The sequence below is a fragment of the Falco biarmicus genome, chromosome Z, assembly GCF_023638135.1.
Source record: "Falco biarmicus isolate bFalBia1 chromosome Z, bFalBia1.pri, whole genome shotgun sequence".
Classification (NCBI taxonomy): domain Eukaryota; kingdom Metazoa; phylum Chordata; class Aves; order Falconiformes; family Falconidae; genus Falco; species Falco biarmicus.
In genome coordinates, this window is record NC_079311.1 from 55237307 (window position 1) to 55258348 (window position 21042).

General features: G+C 40.8%; 1 protein-coding gene across 4 annotated transcripts; it reads right to left on the reverse strand.

Moving 5' to 3' along the window:
- Positions 1-113: 113 nt before the first annotated feature.
- On the reverse strand, positions 114-21035 carry LOC130142559 (programmed cell death 1 ligand 2-like). 4 transcript variants are annotated; one of them, XM_056324743.1, is made up of 7 exons: positions 20261-21035; positions 9165-9233; positions 7490-7852; positions 6139-6423; positions 5433-5573; positions 4650-4691; positions 114-2497 (listed from the first exon to the last, which is right to left on the reverse strand). In XM_056324743.1, the coding sequence occupies exons 1-7, from the start codon at positions 20340-20342 to the stop codon at positions 2415-2417; spliced, it is 1065 nt and encodes a 354-aa protein (XP_056180718.1). In that variant the 5' UTR covers positions 20343-21035; the 3' UTR covers positions 114-2414. The 4 variants fall into 4 exon arrangements, with proteins under 4 accessions (XP_056180718.1, XP_056180720.1, XP_056180721.1 ...); XM_056324745.1 differs by lacking the exon at positions 20261-21035 and adding an exon at positions 16855-17742; XM_056324746.1 differs by lacking the exon at positions 20261-21035 and adding an exon at positions 16855-17742 and having other exon boundaries at positions 9165-9284.
- Between the last annotated feature and the right edge of the window lie 7 nt (positions 21036-21042).

Below are 21042 nucleotides of genomic sequence, written 5' to 3' on the forward strand. Positions count from 1 at the left end.
AAAATAAACTTTATAGTACATCTAAAAATATCTAATATTTTATGGTCTAATAATATCAGGTCTTGACTTACTGTAAACTTCAAAATTATTAAAAAAAAAAAAAAAAAGCCAAACAGTTTGCAGACAGTTTATCTGTATCTGAAAACTTTTCAGCTGTTTCAGGATACCCACATGTAAAACAGTAGCTGAAGCAGGAAGAACAGAGACTCATCGTATCACACCCGTATCATATGCTCCATGGTTTACAGTGAAAAACAACTCATGCATGAATTCATAGACACATATAGACTGGCCAAGCTGCTGACAAGCTAAGTTTCACAAACTAAAATGTGACAACCATCCTGATTAGTTTTTATTGCAGTTCTTAAGTACCCAGTAAGAGCTGGTAAAAATACAGAAACCTGTAAACCAAGGATATATTTCTGGATGTTCTTACGGTTATCACAGCAAATAGTGCTATTGCTCCTTTCATGTGAAACGGGGTGGGTAGGGCATAGGACTGCTGTGCAAAGCTGGGCTGCCTCTGCCTAGGGGATACTGCGTGAAACCTAGCAGTATACAGACCATGAATAGGGAAGCAGGACAGTGTTTGCTATGCCTGTAAAACGGGCACCAAGTGCTGCCCACACCTGTTCTTCCCCGCCCAAACCCAGGCAACATTTGCTCAGCGGCGTAAGATGATGTCAGGATGACTTTCATTTCAGTAAGGTACAATGATAATCACCATAATCTAATTTCAAAGGCTGTGGTGTTAGTATATCCACACTGTTCATCCACATAAATTCAGTATGAATTACTTCCATTTTATGATTACAAGGAAAAAAGAAATAGAAAAATGCAAAATTAAGTCCTTCCAGGAATACACTGGGTTAGATTTTTCACTGTGGCTGACAGAAGGGGCTCATAGTTCCCAGCAGAATACAAATCTGGCACGGGGAGAAATTGCTTGACCTTATGTACTCACCCTTAAGTGTTGCTAGGTGGTGCAAGCCAGGGCAGTCCCTAAGCTGCTATTGCATCTGAAGCTACACAAGTGCTTCAAGAAGCTGCCTCTGATTCTCTGACATCTACCTGATTTGCCATGTCAGCAAGGACATTACAATCCTAGCAGGGATTTGTCTCAACTAAATCCTATAGCCTCAAATGAGTATTTAAAGGTACAACACATGGATAACTGAAGTGATGACAGAGAGAGACATTCGGTTTTCTCTTCTACAGGTAAATCAACAGCAGCCCTGCTATTCAAAATCAGCTATCCTGGTAAAATAGATGGGGGGGGGTGGGGGGTGCATCTTGTCCTTCTGGGCTCGTAGCAGCACTGTAGGTCCACTTTGTGCCAAAGTAAATAGCTGCAACGTGACCCTGGAGAAGCAGCTCCCATCTAAATCCAGAGCAAGTGCTATGAAGAAAACCTTAACATAATTGATACAATATTTTTTGTGAAACAGATAGCAGTCTTCGAATAGCAAGACAATGACAAAAGTAGTTTCCATGTGAACACCTTTCTTCAATCTTGTTACATCTCAAGAGAAAACACAGCTGACCAGAGCCAGCGCTTTTTGAAAATAACGTGACAGATTCTACCCAGTGCCCTTGCTTCACTATCTGATGACTAAGATGCAGAGTTGGTTCCTGTTGGGCATTTTTTCAAAACTGGCATTGTAGAAGCTATGCCCAGTGCACAGTGTGTTCAGAGTTGAATGAGGCATTTTTAGGTGTTCCAGTAATAGGAAACAAGACAGATAAGTGCCTGGCATGGAAAAGATTCATCTTTTCCTTTGAGAAAAGTTGTAATTACTGTTTAAAAACAGTCACTGGAGAAATCTTCTGAGCTTCCTTTTCACTTCTGCTTCCAAATTCCTCCTAAGAAATTTTTTTTGTCTGTCCTTTGATTTAACTTCAACCTTTTATTGCTTTTTTGATGTGAAACGCCTTCCATATATTGCCATGCTGGTGGGTGCTTGTGGTAATTTCCAGTTTAATGTGCTGGGAAGTTTGGAAATAAGATAGGAGCATGTAATGATGTCTCCACCTGAAAGATGACTGTTTAGAAATAAGAGTATGTACAGCTTTTATTCAACTTGCCGAAAGATGTTTGAATCCAAGCACCATTCCTGAGACTGGAACAGTTAATAAAGGCATTCTTAAACAAACTTGAGCAACAGTAAGTGCAAAAGTGTACCAAAGGCACTTGGACACCCTCTCTGCAATGGTAAACCACATTTCATGACCACATAATTCTCAGTAACTTCAAAATAGGGTATCTGAAGAAGCATAGCTTTCCATTGCTACAGTAGCAATAAATCCCCTTGAGTTCACTGTTCATGCCAAAGATAAAGTGCTGTAACTGTCCTTTGAAGTCCCCAAAAACAGATACAAAAAGTGCAAATTACGGCATGTGAGATGAAGCGTTTTCAGAGACCCACACTCCCACTGTCTCTTGAAGCTGTGACAGTTGATAAGTATAAAGCCTCAGTTTGAGAGTTAAAATCATCTCCTTGAAAAAAGAAAATGGATTAGTATTATTCTTTAAATCTGCAATAATTTAAGCAAATAAAGAACTGTTTTTAACAACTGAGTGGTAAAGAGTGAAGGCCATGTCTTTATTGTATGCAAACGTTTCTGGGCTATGCTGAAGTTAAAATGGCTCCTTAAAGCAGCCATTAATTACAAAGATATCCTGTTGCAATTCTTTTTGAGGGAAGAATTCTCTCTCTCTCTCTCTCTCTTATCTGTTGTCCAAATTCTGAATTTACTATTACACCAGAGCTATCACTATCTGCCATATAAATTAAATAACAAAACCAAAATCTGGTTAGATAGCATCCATGGGAATGCTTATGGGTAAAATCTGCGCATCTGAATAAAAGTTTGCAGAACTGGGACTTCAGTGATGAGGTGAAATGTCCTACACCTTCAGTGCTGATACAGCTTGAGCCGTAGGATAAAATGATAACATGAGCAATCCTTGTTCCTGTAACCAAGGCCATGTGGGTCATTTCCAAGGGTCTCTGGTAAAGTATCTGTGGCTTTTATGCCTCAACTACCTATTCATCATGGAAAAAAGGTTATTTCCAGTGTTTCTTAAAAATATATGATGCTGAGAAATATGAATGTTTGTCATATGACTTACTGCATGTTGCACAAAGACTTTCGGTCATTAAAATGAAGAAGTAAAACAAGACCACAAAAAGCTGCTACCTCTCCTTTAATTTCTTCATTTCAGTAAGTGCATAGAGGCGGCTACGGCCACAAAGTGAAAAAATTCTGCAACAGTAATACAACAAGCCATGGGAAGCCACGCTACGCTCAGACAACGTGCACTGGAATCACGTCCAGACATGCACCAACGCTGTCCTTCAGATTGCTGCTTGCCTTGAGCTTCTGTTCATTTGCCCATGGCAATCACACCATCACGTGAAAAATAAGAAAGGGCTTTGACTACAGCAAGTGCTGACTTCCGAAAGATGAAAGTGTTTTTCTGAAAGTGTCATTTTGACTGTAATACCTACCAATGGCAGTGGATTGGACAGCTACAGGTAAGATACAAGCACCGCAATCTGAGGTGATGTGGGAATCAGTGAATTCATGCCCTCTCCATTCAATCCCTAGTTTTCATTTTACCTGCAGAAGTTATTTTTTAGGCTGATGACTTCTTGACCTATTTTTTGTTTAGCAGTGAGAAACACAGGTGGCTTCTCAAGTCAGTTCTGTCCCTGGAAAAGCCCAAAGCTGCCTATGTGTCCAGAAACTGCTGTGTATTGTTTCTTCAGGCTGCTTGGTCAGCAGCATCACAGTTTTGCTCCAGTTTTGCTCCTTGGGGGAGAATCATTTATATACCTAGAGCACACTTGGCAGCCTCAGGCCTGATCTCCATAGGCTGTGTTAGGCTCTGTTTGGACACCAAGGAGTTACAGCTGAGCCCAGTACCACCATACCTAACACTGGCCACAGCCTCTCTTCTGACAGTACATTAACCTGTCAGACTTCTAGGTATAGGTAACAAAAGCGATTTATGTAAGTAGGTATTCTAAGAGCTTTCTTACCATAGCATTATAGTTCTCTATGGTAGTTTCTTTTTTTCAGTTCCATTTTAGTACAGGACAGTTACATACATCCTGATACTTTTTGAGGCATTACCTTCCCTCTGCAATGCAAAAATTCCTGGTTGTCTAGGGCAGGCACATACTCATAAGATGAGAAGTGGCTCTGGCTCAGTTGCTGATCTAATATTCCATGTAAACGAGGTATCTTTTTTTGTTGTCAAAACCTGTAGCCTGAGCCACAGGTATAACAGACTATTACCAGAAAAATCTTGATGCCTTCTAGAACAACCAGATTTCTGTGTGTATCCTACTCAGCTATGGCTACTAGAACTGCAGTTAGCATACAGAGGTGTATACCGACCTATGTGTGTAAGCTATCTGTAGCTCAGTGAAAGGGAACAAACATTTACACATTTTTAAATCACCTGTGAGAAAGTTATACCATTAGATTTGGCATTCTTAGAAAATTGAAGAAAAGCTGAATCCAAATTCAAAGCTAGTCTCTATTTTGATGTAAGCTGCTACCTACTTAAGCTGCCATAAGATTTTAGCTGTAAGAAAGAAAAAGCTGTAAGCATAAATATAGAAAACCGTATGACTTACTGTTCTCATCTTTCGGGTTAGGGTTATGTTTTCTTTTCCTGTCTGTTAAAGTAAATACATATACAAATTTAGATTAAACATTTCTAGACTTGAAAAAAAAAAAAACAATTCAACAAACTTTTAGATTAAACCGAGCTTTAAGCACATTTAAGTTTATTAACTCCTACCAAATACCTAAACTTCTCTACACTTCTTTTCTTTTACAAATTTTGAACTGAATTTGGACGTCCTTAATAGCAAGACTTTAATTTCATGACAGTAAATGCATTTGCCTGAGTTTACTAGAGTCTATCCATATGCAAGACTAGAATAATAGCCTGCTTCTTTTATTACCTTCCACTATTGCACTTGCAAACAAGGAAAGAAACACTGTTTGTAATAGTCCTATACAGCATACCATTTTAATTATACAGCCTTAATGGGAATCAAAAATAAAAATTCTGTGTTGTATGCTGTAGCTACGGTGACTTTGTAGCCATGAAGAAAAACATCGTTCAAACTATGTTTTGACAGCCCTTCTTACCCAAACCAAAGCTTTGTTTGTATTCTTTACAGAATAGTAGCTGATAGGATTAAAAAATATATCTTCTCACATACCTTGTCTCATGTAAGTAACAAGGTAAGGAAAATAAAACCCAACTCAAATGATCCAAGATCTCATTTTAGAACAGAGTGCATCTAGAAATAAAATGTGACTAACATCACACAAGTGTGCCTAGAGTTACTAAAACTTCCAAAAGGTCATGCTAAGTGAAAAGATCCACTATCTGAAGTAAAATGTACCTTCTTTGGGTTGCCCATTCTCAAATGATTTTCTCTTTTGAAAGATTATTAATGCAGAGGGAAGAACAGCCACCATCACACACGTGGGGACGATAAATAAGACCAGGGATTTTTGTCCATTATACTGTGTACTTATTAAAGCTGTCAAAAAACATGAAAATAAAGTAAATTTATAACTTTTACAAAACAGGCATTGTTTATGAAGTAATCAGTTCTAACTCTCCAAAGTCTTGCTCTGACTGAACGAAAGATTCTTAAACTTTATCAACATGGTGGCTTACACTCATCTTATGAATAGTTCATTCTGCAATATAACTATAGGAAGCTTTAAAAAACATGAGTAAAATCTTCCATTTGTGTGGCATTTGAGTGAGCACTACTGCAATTTATTTGTATCCCATTTGGAGAACAATTAATTAGGAGTCTAGATCAGGGGAGACACCTATGCAGATTAAAGAATTTCCTCTGTACTAGCAGCCAAATAATGGGAGCTACCCTGAACCTAAAATACATAGCAAAAAAATGACAGACTAGCTTGCTGGAGTGTGAGATAGCTGAGGCTTCAAAGGCATAAATAATAGCCTTGTTTCTTTTCCAGAGCATCAATATTACACGGTTTTCTAGAACCAAATTCCAGTGATGGGTTATAGGGCACAATGTATATACTAACACTCTCTGTCTTGTATAAGTTCAAAGTCATACAAACCTAAAGTGGAAATATGAGCTGAAGTTTGTCCATTCAGTTCCTTATTCCAGAACACACAGCTGTAGTTCTCACTCAGGTTTGGTTTGAATGTCAGGATGCTGGTGACATTGTAGAGACCGTCTGCAGTCAGTGTATAGGTGGTATTTGCAGATCCACTGAGACTGAAGTTCTTCTCATTTTGCCAGAAAACCTCTGCCAGAGGAAAGCCTTCTGACTGGCATATAAAAACAAACTTGTCTTCACCTGGTTTTCTCATTACTTGAGTGTTTATTCTCTTGTAGGATGCTGCATAAGAAGTTGAGTGAAATTCCTTTATGCAACAATCATCATTTTCCCAGTTCGCTCTCCTTCCTTCCCTTTAATGCCATGTTTTGTCTATGGCTGTGTCTGAGGCACACTGACTTGAAATGGTGAAGGATGTTCTCTAGAACAATTCAGTATTTGTTATTCAATCCTTCTCATGCCTCCAGTGACAGAACTTACTTCACTACTTTATACAAGGCAGAAGCTGACACTGAATTTATAATTTATCAATACACAGGAAACAAGTGAAGTCTCACAGGACCCTATTTCCACTTTTTGAATATGCTACATTAAGAAAAAGGCTGGGTTTAATATTTGTTTTACCATAGCTTATAGACAAGTGTGATATTTTAGTCATTTTACAACAAAATGAACTTAGAATTTCTGTAAGGACAGTTCAGAGGAACAAATGCGGGTCTTAAAAACAGCTGTATCCATTTTTGCATTTGACAAAAATCCGTATTTAAATGCCTGGGTGGGAAATGAACGCTGCTTTGTATCACACAGGCATACTGCAGTTAGAGGGAAACACTAGAGGCCTTTCAAAGGACTGGTCTGTCATGCTCTCCGGTAACGTACGCATCTATTACTAATGTCCCTTTGGCTTTGACAAGCTCAGAAAATCACGTCCTTGCTCTGGGAGCTGCAGTCACTCGGGGAATTCCCAGCCACTTAGGTAGCTGCAGCAGGGCTTGTAAGTCAATTAAAGAACCTCTGAGAAACTTTTGGGAATCGCCAGAGGTGACCCAAAAGGGCAGGGGGTCAAATGAGAGGTATGGGGTGGGGCCACTGGAGGAGAGTGTGGGAAGAAGTCAGAGGGATGAAGGATGGAGGCAGAGCAGTCTGCTCCTGGAGAAGCTCGGCTGGCCACTGAACCAAGGACTAGCCAGCACAAAGATAACTTTCATGGCCCTGGGGGCTGTGCACAAGGTGTTGGTGAGAGAGTTAGAAACAAATCCCTCCCAATTAGTCAATTTCTACAATCTTGTAGGAATTTAGGGGGGACATTGCAATGAATATATACTTAACATTCAAGCCAGCCACTAACCTTTTACTTCCAAAGTAATGTACTTGTAGTCCGCACCCTGATAGTCAATGAGACAAAGGTATGATCCCGCATCTGTGATCTTCACGCTGGTGATCTGAAGGATAGCTCGTCCCAGTTTCAGTTCGCTGTGCAGAAGTGCTGCTCTTCCTACATAATCGTGATGTTGTGATGGAAGCGATGCCTTCCCATTGCGGAGCGTGTACACCTCTTTTGATTTCGACTGGCCCTGCCTTTTTTGCTCCCAAACAACCGTCAGGAGTCCTAGGTTTAATGAACCGTTCACAGGGAATCTGCATTCCATGGTTACATTGCTCCCATGCTCCACAATGTATAGCTGTTGAGGAACTTCAACTGTAAATAAAGCTGCCACAGGAAGAGAAAAGAGTTTTGGTGGGTTTTTTTGGTATTAAAATATGTTCTGATTTTCTTTAAATTTGGGTGAAAACGTGTCATGTAGTCAGGTATATGGCTACTGGTTTAACTAAAAGTTTTTAGCATTTTTTGTTCCTAATCACACTAACGTTTCTACCATGTCAATAGTATTTATAGCAAATCTTCTATATTCTCTATTGATAACAGAGTCTGAAAACCAAGGACAAAATGAGCAAGGTTTTATTTTCACGTTTTAGATATAAGTTAAGGCTGAGAGGGTGATTACACAGGGAGTACCTCTGTGGAACTGTGATTGAACTGTAAATCCTAAGATTCTAGTAAAAGCAACAGTTAATTTTGGAAATAGTAAATCTGGTTTCATTATCCTTTACCAAGAGAACAGTGCAACTCCTGTGAAACAGCATTGCACTGGATAAGCACATGTAACTTGGAAGAATTGGTACCTAGCAATTCCAGTCTTCTACAAGCCCAGGACCACCTGAACATAACTTTATCCCACGCATCTTCTCAGATACATGCAACAGTGTTACAGAAAGTATATCAAAATAATCTTCTTAGCTATTCACCAAATATGAAATTAATAGTTATGACTAGTTTACCATTTTAAAGTGTACCTGATAACGGAGTTATTTATGATACATCATTCAATATACCTTGTTACTACTTTCCATATTGGATGTACCATATACTGGTAGATTTAATTCAGAAACACTTGGAATTACTGATAGTGACATTAAAAAAGAAGTTCATGCACCTGTTTATGCATTCCTGTTATTTCATGTGTTTGTGAAATACAGGGAAAGCTTCAATTCCTCCTAGGAATGTTTGTTTATGTATTTTAATACAACCATAATGAAGGAAAAGTAATTAAAAAGCTGCCCAGCTCCTCCTGGGTTTTAGCCAAGCTGCTCGCGCTGGAGGCCTGGACAGGGGAATACATGTGGTTTTCGCTCACTCTGCCTCACACTGGGGTTGTTCTGCTCACAGTTGGCTTAGCTTGCTTTGGGCATCCTCCCTCTCATGGCCGTGCCCGCTGCTGCTCTGCGCCTCAGCTGGCAGGACACTGTGCCTTAAAGAAGCCTGACTGTGGAAAGCGATGGACATCTGCCCTGCGCTGAGTTAGTACGCAGTGCCTTCTGCACAACGCTGCAAAGCAGAGGCTGCAGACATCGCCGGCTGTTCGTGTAGGTGTCACTGGAAGTGCTGAAGCCCGTGTACTGAGGGCGTGGTGATATTTGCTGCATTGGTTCTACTGGTGGAATTGAAAGGCAGTTTCTCTTACCTGAAACCATGGAGAGCTGTGTTTCCAGCAACAGCATTGTGAGGATCTGGAGCATTTTGTCAGGTGGATCTGAAAGAGAAGTGGGTTTGCACCAGAACTTGCCACAGCTACCTCCTCCTGCTGAGATGGGTTAGAGCAGGGGTCCTCAAACTACGGCCTGCGGGCCAGACACAGCCCCCCAGGGTCCTCAATCCGGCCCCTGGTATTTACAGACCCCCCCGCACCCTCCCGCCGGGGGTTGGGGGGGAAACCAAGCAGCCGCAGATGGCTGCCTGCCACTGCATCCGCGCGCCGGCCCCCTGGTTAAAAAGTTTGAGGACCCCTGGGTTAGAGCCATGCTAGCCTTCAAAACCCATCGCAGCTAAAAATCAGCAAAAATAAAAACAAACACTAGGCTACCACTAGAAACAGGGAAAATCCTGGTTAAAACAACCTGTGCACACACATGGAATGTGAACTACTGACCTGTGGCAACGAAGGGAAATAAAACTTCCATTACTTCAGCCATGAGGCTTTCAGGGTCTGTAGCTTGCAGGGCAGTCTTAGTCTGACAGGCCAGTGCTTTTACAACTTCACACTGAACCTCTACCCATCAGTAATAAAAATCAATTGCAGTTGGCTTCTCACATGTGGAAGAGCTTCAGAAACATGCACAAGCAGACTTTTTTAACTGCCTGCACTAATGCCTGATCTAGCTTACAAGATTGCTAACCCTGATTTTGTTTCAACTCTGCTTTGTATACTTTTTTGTGGATACTTATTGCCCAAGTTCTTTAACCTCAAGACCAGCAGATACCTAGAACTCAACAAGAGATACTTGGAAATCTCAGGGTGGGTAAATTAAAGTTTGCTTCAGAATGGATTAGATGTGAAAACCTACTGCTGTTAATTCTTTCGCTTTGCACGTGGCAGCGCCTGACACATGCAAAGTACCTTGTATTACTGACAGTAAACCAACAGCCCTGAAATAATGCAATAGAAGAAAGTCCAGTTTTAGAGTACCTTACTGTTCCAGTAACAAGCAAACTGTACTTTTGTATACAGATCAACATAACTAAAAAGCCAAGCACAAAACCCACGGACATTTATAACAAAACTGATGAGATAATAGAAAAGAAGGAAGAGTTACTTTGAATAAAGCATGCTAACATAGAGTATACTCTAAAAAAAAATCAGCGAAGGAGATCCAGAAGTAGGCATAAGGAAGTAAAGAAGAGAAGAAGCAATTTTAGACTTCCCCGGAGCTAGACTTACTGGAGACGGTTTTTAACGTTACTTCCCCACTCATTTGTGGCTCAGCTTGAAACATTCTGGCTCTGATTTTCTCAGGTGTTGCATTTCTGTGATCGCTTCCATTTTTGAGCCCTCCGTACCCCAGAAAGTTAGGCTCAAGCTTTAGTAAAGTTAGCAGCCAAGATTTTCCTGGAAATGTAGGCCTTAATTGTTTGATGTCACAGCTAAAGGTGACCTTTATGTCACCCTAAAGGGGTGTGTGCAAACTACAGTAAGCAGGCTTATTACATGTAAATAAAAGCAAATTAGCTTTATCAGAGGACTGAGTTTCCACTACTTAATGTGTGATAAATTGTAATTATTTTAGCTGTATGAGAAAGGAGCTAATAAACAACATCAGCATCACTATCTCCATTTCTTGGATGTAGAAACAAAGATCCCATCCCTGACAGCTGGGTTAGATTTCATTCATTATGTAGCCAACACAGCATTTCACAGTTAATACCAGGGGTCCTCAAACTGTTTAACCAGGGGGCCGGCGCGCGGATGCAGTGGCAGGCAGCCATCTGCGGCTGCTTGGTTTCCCCCCGCAACCCCCGGCGGGGGGGTGGGGGGTGGGGGGTGGTGCGGGGGGGGGGTGTCTGTAAATATCGGGGGCTGGATTGAGGACCCTGGGGGGCTGTATCCAGCCTGTGGGCCGTAGTTTGAGGACCCCTGGTTAATACTATAAAGAAATTTACCATCCTCAATCTCCTGCTATACTCACTTCTCCACACAGCCTACCTAGAAACAGGTGGACATGGAGGGAAGAACTGAATGAAGAATGCAACTATTTCACATCAATGTTGAGATCCCTGGGTTAGCCTCCTGTGGGGCATTTGAAGTGATCTACTCTCTTTCTATAGCTCACAGTACATTAAGAATGCAGACCATGTACCTTGCATAATGTAGGGGATGGGACTTTTTAAAATATACATTATTACTGAGAGTAAAAGGGTAGAATAAAAATAAGGGGATACATAATCAAAGCCCCAGCAGATAACAATCGTAATTATTAAATACGAAATAAGAGTAAATCTTGCCTGGCCAGATGGATTAGAGGGAGAAGAGTTTGACATATACCATAAATACATAGAAGAATACAAAGAGGGAAACTTTTTGCTTGTGATATTGAAAGCAGAGTCATAAAATGCTTGTGGTGACCAGCAAGGATCTGTATTAGAAGCAACAGTCTGTATTAGAAGCCATCTTTCTTTTTTTCCATGATTTTACTAGTGTACATCAATCTGTTGTGCAATCTCAGCACAATCTACCCATGCAACTCAACCACATGGCTCTGCCAGGCATCCTGATGCACTTCCATGAAGAAGGTCTGCACCAGCATCTGGAAGGTGATTTTTTCTGAGCTTGCAGTACCAACCATTCATGCTGTTACAGAATAGCCCGTATGTTCTCCCTACCTTTTGTGAAACATGTGCCATGCAGTAATCCTTGTACACAACTATCCTAACAAGTTTGTGCACTTGTGTCTTTTTCTTCCTGTAGGCAAAAGGCCATTTCTAAAGTGCATTTATCATCTCTTTGTTACAACTTCATAGGGATGTAACAAAGCAACACTGCACCATAAAAATCAGCACTTGGTGGTTCTGGCAGCAAAGTCAGGAATTGAAATCCACATCTAAGAACACAAGGAAGTTGCATGACATTTCAACAGCAATTTGGATCCTGTCAGTAAATGAATGAATTTCCCAGACCAACCTGCAGAAGAGAAAGCAAGCTTTCACACAGTGCTGTGTGATTATGAAAATGAAGCTGAATAAACCTTTGAAGGTTGAGGTAATAAAACCCACAGCATCAGACATCTAAACACCATCATGGCTTTTTATGAGTTGTAAGAGTTCCAATGAGGCTATGGGGCCCAAGCCTAAAAATTTAAGTGGAAACAATGAAAACAAAGACATGACAATATGAATAGGAAAAGGGAGGAATATATTCTTCTTTTTTTATACAGCTTTTTTATTTTACTAAAAGTACTTAGTTGAAACTCATATTTGACTTTGTTTGGCCCAAAAGAAACATGTTCTGGTAAGTTTTCTTAGTGAATGCTGAGTGAAATTCAGAGGGCAATGATAATAAATAGCTAAAATTCCCCAAAATGTCAAAACAATACTATGTAGTTTGCCTCCTTTTGATTCAGTTGACCATCTATGACTTTAGTCCTGGCCCAAGCTCACACACCCACAGGGATTATAACACTCATCTCTGAAAAAAAAAAAGAATTTTTTGGCCAGTGGAATGCCCCAGTTCACATAAAATCTCAAGCAGTTGCTCAAAATTCTCCTGGCAAAGAGTGAGAAAGATATTTCTTTTTCCCTCTGAAAATTTCGGCTCAGCATTCCCATCTCAAACTGCACAAGCTGTGTGCTCCAGGCCACAGTATTGCTTTCAACTTAGTGTTCAATTTTCAATATTAAGCATAGGCTTCATTCAGTTCTACAGACAGAAGTGAAGGGGTGCTTGTCCTTACAGGAGGTACAAGTGGTGGCAAAAGGGGAACATTAAACTCTGGTATATGCCTAAACCATGGAGCTCTTGAGCAAAAGCTGGGATGCTTCCTTTAAGCAGCTGTGCTTTGTGTAGATCTCTTTGGCATGTCTTTATTGTTATGGCTGGTGGATCTTATCTTTGGGGAACACTCATGTTATGAACCACAGTGATTTGATGAGGGAGATTGGCACAATCTGCTCAGAAGTGTTAAGAGTGATTTGACCTCAGTTACTGACAACTCCTACAATGTTGACAATACTGAAAAATTTGCAAGAAGCTTTGTAAGAAAAGGAACATGGAAATCACAGAATATTTTGCATTTTACTGCTTAGTAATAAGAATCCAAACCCACATTTGAATAATGTGAACTGTGAATTCAGTTTTATTGATTTCATCTGTGTATCGGAAAGATCATAGTGGTTTTCTTAAATAAAAGGAACATCTTAGTATAAGACATGAGTACAAGACCCTCTGGCACCAGCGCTGGTTAGTAGCCTTGCTATGGTTGTCCCTGCTCATTGCAGGAGGGTTGGACTAGATGACCTTCTAACCCAAAGCATTCTATGATCATACGATTGCTGCCAAACAAGGGTAGCAAAGGATCCTGTGCCGGATGAATCTTTTTTATGCTGTCCGCTAACACAGCTGAACACAACCAGAGGCAGTCAGTCATTCAGGGACTCCATAGCCTAAAAAAAGCCATGGATAACCCTTTCCTGGAAACATCATTTCAGCTATTAAAATATTTTGTATTCCAGTGAAGGGACAATTAAGAACAGCAAAAACATTTAGCATTTACATAATGACACTTAGTGGCAGTAAGCAAGAAGAGTTTGTAGACCAAGAGTGTATCCTCCACTAGAATAACGAGAAGTGCTGGAAAATCTAAACAAGTTTCCAGGCACACTGGCCCTTCTCCAGGTGTAGAGTACAAGTCAAACATACAGAGAAGTTCACAATAATCGCTCAGACTTCAGTGTGAAAAATTAAAGGACCAAGGAAAGGGTACTTGGCCCTTTTAAAGTTAAGCAGGTATTGTAGACACACCCTTGCTTGTATTGTATTTCCCTGCAGATCAAGTTAGCACATTGACAGCACTTGCGATGTGATCATGCTCCATTTTAGCAGGTATAAGACACATGTTCTTACAAAGTTCCTGGAAGAATACAGGTTCATTGCACTCCACAGATGGGAGATGGGAGGAGGCTGGCCGTTCACCAGGCTGGCCAGATGCCCTGTGTCCACCTCCGCACAAACTCTCAAATGCACTTCAGCAAACAGGGTAGTGGAAGTGATGTGAAAGACTAGTGAAAAATCCTGAGCTGATACATTTTGTTAATAGATTTGAAACTTGAAATTGATTTGCTCATTCCTACATTCAACATTTTTGCTCTGCCACTGATACACTCTATAAAATTACAGAGATCAGCTCAGATCATGCTTTTCCTATTCCCTCTCTTTCTAAAGTCTTTGTATTTTTGTACTGCAAAGGTAGTGTCTGTGCAAAGCACAATGCAGTCCCCTCTGGAAATATCCCAGAAAGACAAACTCATCTGAATACCAGAAGCAAACAAGCTGTGTTAACATGGTATCCTGCTTGGCTCCATTTGGCCAAAAGAAGCATCAGAGCAATACCAGGCTAATGTGACTGTACTGCTGCTCATGCCTAAACTACTTTGTTTTGGGGTAATTCAGATCTTCCTGCATGAACTGAGTTTTATGCTTATTCTTCTGGAAAACAGACCATCTTCTCATACACATATGTACACGGCAAAAGACTGAAGGGTCCCAGGCACTGTTTGCTTTCTTTGTCTTTCTCTGTTACTGAAACTCTTTTGCCTTCGGTGCATCTTGTGGTTTCAGAAGCTTCCTTCCAAAACTCTCACGTGTGCAAAAAGACACAACCTTTCCAACCTCCTCATGACATGACTAAACTGATTTTTCTTTCAGTGAAGGATCCAGCTTAAACAAAAAAAAAGGTTTTAAAAAAAAGTTTAAAATTCCTAGCAGCATTAGATCCTTATACAAATAACCTCTGTTCTATATCTCACTGTCAGAAAGAAGGTATTTGCTTCCATTTCAAGGACTTCATAAAAAAACTAGCAATGCATATTAACATTTGTTCAAGGTCCATTTCTCAGGCTGTCTTAGTACATTCTGTGGACTTTGTCTTCTGCCCTCATCCTCTCCAACCCACCTCATCCACACACCCTCTCACCTGCTGTTCTTCCTCTGCTGCTGCACCCTCACTGCAGTCCCCTGTTGTCCACCTGTTGTGGTTTAACCCAAGGTGGCAGCCAAGCACCACACAGCCACTCACTCACTCCCCCTCAGCAGGCTGGGGGACAGGATTGGAAAAGTGAGAAAACTCATGGGTTAACATAGAGATGGATTAATAGGTAAAGCAAAAACCACACACTACAAAGCAAGCCAAGGAATGCATTCACCACTTCCCATGGGCAGGCAGGTGTTCGGCCATCCCCAGGACAGCAGGGCTCCGTCATGCGTTAACAGTTACTTGGAAAGAAAAAAGCCATCACTCCGAACCTTCCCCGCTTCTTTCTTCCCCCAATTTTGTATGCTGAGCATGGCATCATATTGTACAGCACATCCCTTTGGCCAGTTGGGATCAGCTGTCCCAGCTGTGCCCCCTCCCAGCTTCTTGTGCACCCCCAGCCCACTCGCTGGTGTGGTGGGGTGAGACACAGAAAAGGTCTTGACTCTGTGAAGCTCTGCTCAGCAATAACGAAGACACCTCTGTATTGTCAACACCGTTGATATATATATATTTATTACTATATATAGATATAAAATAACTGTTTCCAGCACAAATCTAAAACATAACACCGTGCCAGCTACTATGAAGAAAGTTGACTCTGTCCCAGCCAAAACCAGCACACCACCTCAATATGCAGTTAATTTACTGTTGAGTCCATTGCTTTGTATCTGATGTTCACATCACCTGTGACAGCCTATTTGCATTGTTTCAGTCAGCTCTCCATCTCACTTCAGCTTTCAGATAAAGAGATAACATTTCTCACTTCCTTCTTTGCTCACCCATGCTGCGCATTTTCACTTTCCTTCCATTGTGTAACTATCACCTGTTGTATATTTTTCACTGTTATTTTATTCAATGTTAACTACTATAATTTGAGTACAACCTCAAATAAACATATTTTTTGCCATAAATGTTAGGATAAGATTGGGTTGAAAACTTGTTACAGAAAATATTTAAAATGCAGCTGCGTATCTAGGGAACGCATGCTTTTCAGCTCTAAGCAGCAGCACAGAACAATACAGGCTGACACTTTGGTGTGATACATTGCAAATCTTCCTTCATATCTCCAGCTTCTACAGAAAGAAAGACTTCAGAGGAGCACAAGAACTTCTCCTCTTCCTAGCCTGTGCTCCTCCTGGGAATGCAGAAGGTGAAGGTCTCCAGACTTGCTGTACAATTAAAACAACCTACCACCTGCAGGTAGGGGTTGAATAACAACTAAAAGAAAGTAAGCAGGAACATACAGATACAAACATGTACAGATTTTGTTCTCTATACAACTCTTCCCTGAAATTCAGAATGAAAGATCCAGGAACAGCAACATCCCAATGCATAAGCTCAAGAAGCTCGCTAGCACCACTCTTCTGCCATTGCTTATGACAGAAGATTGAGATGCAAGACAGGTTCAGCTTCTAAAACATTTTATTCCCCAGAGTTTGAAGTTATATGGACCTGTGTTTTAGGATCTGGGACTTATCCAATCTCTGGTTCAGAATCAGAGTCTACTTCCTACATATCATTTAAAAATAAACTTAATTTAAGTAAATCTTTAGAATATAGGAAAAAACCCTGCAATCCACCAGTCAGAAATACAGTAAATATCAATTTGCATTTTAGCAGCATTGTACTCACTTTAGATGTTTATGCAGGCATTGGAAGAATCAGGTTCATGCAACAGCTAGGAGTTTTGGTTTTACCAAGTAGCTCTATCAGCTACTTTGCACTACAGCAGAAACTATCCAGTTCTCATGATCAGTTTAAAACATGTACCGACAGCATAACTTGGAGGCTGATCTTATCCAGGCTCTATGTCACAGAACAACTGACTGTGTTAAAAGGAAACCACCAAGTTTCATAGGAATTTGTCAGCAGTTCCAGTTTCATTTTGAGATTTCATAGTTTGAGTTCAATGCTCTGCATTGCTGAGAATGTGCATTCAAACAAGCTTACTCAAAGGATTCTGTAAAATTTATATGGTCAAATTCTGCTTTTAATTACAGCCATATTTTTTTGCTGGATTTATACCCATTTAGAGTAGTACACAGCCTTGGCATCTGAACTAGCATTTACTAGGACTGTTCTGCATTCATGAAACTATCAAGTTACATTTTCTCAATTTTCATCAGATTAGTTTTACAATAACTCCTTGAGAGATTACCTAACATTTGCAGAAGACATTTTCTGTACATTTTTCATCTATATCCACATCATTTATAAAAAAATAATCACAATGAGGCATAGTCAAACAGTGTTGCCCAGCTGAAGGCTGTCAGTCTCCACTTTTGCAAATATACCAAACTTGACAGGACAAAGCCTGGGCAACTGGATTTAAGTTGGCCATACTTTGAGTGGAAGGTTGGGCTAGGTGACTGCCAGGGCTCTTTTTCAGCATAAAGTATTCTGTTCTATTGAACAACCTTACTGATGGATGTCTCTGTGCATTTTACTGTTACTAGGTACAATTTACTCCCATACTGTTGTTCATCACTCTACCTTTTAATTTATGACCAGATCGCAAGAAGGAGACATAAAAGAGGATACAGTTTCTTCCCAGGTTTCTTGGATGTATTGGTGCTTCAGGTGGGACACACATACTCTTTTGTCTACAGTTAGTTCTTCATGACTTGGGAGAATAGTGCTCCATCTCCATGGAAATAATGGTTGTGGCTTGAGTCCCATGGGTCCTGGCTGGTTTGGGATGATGTGGGATGACTGCCTGCCTCAGAGCTCCAGCCCAACTCAGACTATGAAATCATGTCTCCTGCTGCCTGGTGTAGAGCAATCCATCTCAATGAAAACACTGTTATACTACTTCTTTTTTCCTCAGTAAACTTATCCTGTGTAACCCTACCACATACAGTAATTCCTGTGTAGCCTGCCTTTTTTCCAGGAAGGCTCCGATGACCCCTTGGACAGCTGTCAGAAGTCAATGGTTTGGATGATTGGACACTTGAAAGGGAGATAAGAGCCCATAGGGCCAGAGCTGAGCTTGGTCTATGATTTACAATCAAAATCAAGTTAGCCTGATGTCCTAACTTTCACTAAAAGCAAAGGGGAAAAGATGGCAGCAAACTGAAATCTGTGCTCTTTCTGTAGGTGAGAAACAGGAGAATTCAATGTTCCTAGGGCACTTCTTCCCGGCTGCTGCCTGTGCTTACTGTTTCCCTTAACAGTAAGGGAAACTTTTTTTCCCTCCACCAACTCTCCAAGGCCTTGTCTGCTCTGTGGCATGCTAAGACTAATAGCCTGTTTAGGGATGACTTTTTATGCAACCACACCTTGCCATTAATATCGGTTTTCAAAGGATCTCTTAATCATAAAATAAAGAAAAAGGCAGAAAACTATGAATGATGTGCAAGCTGTGCAGAGCCCACAGGCATCCTGAAGTGGGAAAGGCAGGAGACAGCCCTCTGCCAGGGACATTGTGAAAAATGGACATCCCAGCTGCAGTCACGGTGATTCCCAGCAAATGCCTTTGCAGAGCACCAGTGGCCTACCAAGGAAGGCTGTCTAGCTGCATGAAGTCCTCAGGGAAGCCTTTTTTTGTTGATTGCTGTCCTTCCCTTCTGATTAGCCCTCTGGTTGCCTACCCCACTCACAACTTCCCCACTTGTTTGTTAGGGAATCTCTACACCCCCTGTGTCTTAAGTTCTAGCTTCCCTGCAGGTACTGAGACTTATGGAAGGAAAACAGAAGTGTTCCTTGTTCTCTTCCCACCTGACAGAAAAGGTACCTCAAAGTTACTTCAGTTACCATCACCACCTACTCATTCTAAGCCAGCTCTGGCCACAGTGGGTTTTCTTGATGTGTTCCTGTTTCAGGACAGGGAGACAAAAGCTCAGTGCAATTGCCTCAGAGTCAGTGACCAGCCTCGGGCATCTCATGAACTCAGCAGCAACTGGCAGGGACTTGCCTGGGACAATCTCCTAGATTGCAGGATGGAGAGTGAGACAGGGAATCAGGGAGAAGATGCAGCAAAACCAGAAGTCCCACTGTGGACTTCTGATATGTGCAAAAGCAGAAATTGAGTTAACATCTCTGACATTTTGCTGGTTAGCCCATGCTTGGATACGACACCCACATTAAAGTTACTTTTTTGGCCAAAAGGGAAAAGGGACATGCATCTTCCATGCTGCTCCATGAAAAGCCCTGCAGGCCAACAGCAGTGATTCTATTTTTCTTATTAGTTATTCCTTAATGTAATTGTTATTAGTAATAGCATTCATATTCTACAGAACTAAATGCCACATCACAAAACAGGCCACCAGACTGGTTCATAATTATATTTTTCAAATGCATGAATCCTGAACTCACATACGAACAAGCCAATTTTGACTGTGCACATGAACCAGGCTTTTTTGAGCATGTCTGGGCATCTAACAATGCTTGGCTATTAGGAAGAAAAACAAAGCTTACTGAAGCTGAGTCTGCTCTAGCTTCCTGCTTCATTTTCCAGATACCCAAACTCACTGAAGTAGCATGCAAAAATTATTAACTGAAGAAAAAAAAAATTATTGCAAATATGGTGCTTAACTCCAGTTTTTGTTAGGATAGGAAAGGTTTCCTTTTTCCTAGTTCTCATGACCTCACTGTGTTGTATTTTCAGTTAGGTGTGCATTCTCCCTCTGTCACAAGCGGAAAGCAATTGTGCAGGAAGAACTCATGGCACCAGAGGATGAGTGTGTGGGCCTGTCTCTCTCTATTCACATGAATGAAGCCAAAAGTCTTAGCTTATCCTAAAACCCTAATTTGTAAAACTACTAAGGTTAGATTAGACAAGTTCTGGTTTGGATTTTAGAGAAATACAAAGTCAGGCTTATTTAGAGAGGACAGGTCTTTTCACATCATCTGTTATCTACCACACATCCTGCTTTTCTAATGAAGAAGCAAAATTTAAAGATTCCCATCAACCATTCAGGAATTCAAGCACTTGCATTTTGGACAGCAGCATTCAGCTACAGAATTTAAAAACATATTTATATCCCCTCATTTCATTATCTTACTGACCTGACATACAGTACTGCCAGTAGTAACTTACCTCTTCTCCTGCTGGGAAAAGATAAATGTAACAGTTCCTGCTGTCCGGGGGAGCTTGATAAAGACATCAACTTCAGTTCCATGATACTAAGCACGGCGGTAATAGCACTGCCTTGCAAAGGCTGATAATAACTGACAGGAGTACACTCTTAGCTTTAATATGCAAACAGCTGTTGTAGTCTTAAAGAGGAAGTAGGAAATGAAGAGGCTGCCCAAAATCACCACCATTACATGGTGATATGAAGCTACATTTTTGTGTTGAGGAGGGTCAGTGCTTTTTCTAGAAATGGCCTTAACATTCCCAAAGCCATTCTTGTACTCTGGGAACAGTTAAGATTTGGCCATAATCTTCAGTGACACCCAGACTGTAGCTTCAAAAAGCATGTTGGGAAGCAGGATGGGATGTTCAAGTTAGCTCCTTAAAGGATCAAATGGCAAGAACTGGTATCAGAATATGCAAGTTCTGCAATGAATTAGGAGATCACTTTATAGTATCTAGTTTACTTAACTGGGGTCTACCAATTCCATTATGGTTAAGAGACTCATTTCTCTATCCTACTATATAAGGCAGTTTGCTGAGATGTATTAAACACAATGTTACGTTAGCTAGATCAAATACTGCCAGCAGTGAAGCCCTGGGCCAAGAGCTGTATTCTCATTCTTAAGACTGCACAATAGACCCATCTATTTTAAACTGAAAAATAAAACCTGAGCCCAGTGAGATTCCAGCTTTCTACTCTCTCTTCTTTGTGGGAGCCATTAGAGGGATGACATGGTTGTAGG

Excerpts from the sequence above, each read along its gene's own strand:
- LOC130142559 (XM_056324743.1), bottom strand. The coding sequence starts at position 20,342 with ATGGAACTGAAGTTGATGTCTTTATCAAGCTCCCCCGGACAGCAGGAA. Across the intron at positions 6,424-7,489 it reads CATTACTTTGGAAGTAAAAG|CATCCTACAAGAGAATAAAC; the intron begins GTTAGTGGCTGG and ends CTTCTTATGCAG. Across the intron at positions 4,692-5,432 it reads GAATGGGCAACCCAAAGAAG|ACAGGAAAAGAAAACATAAC; the intron begins GTACATTTTACT and ends TTACTTTAACAG.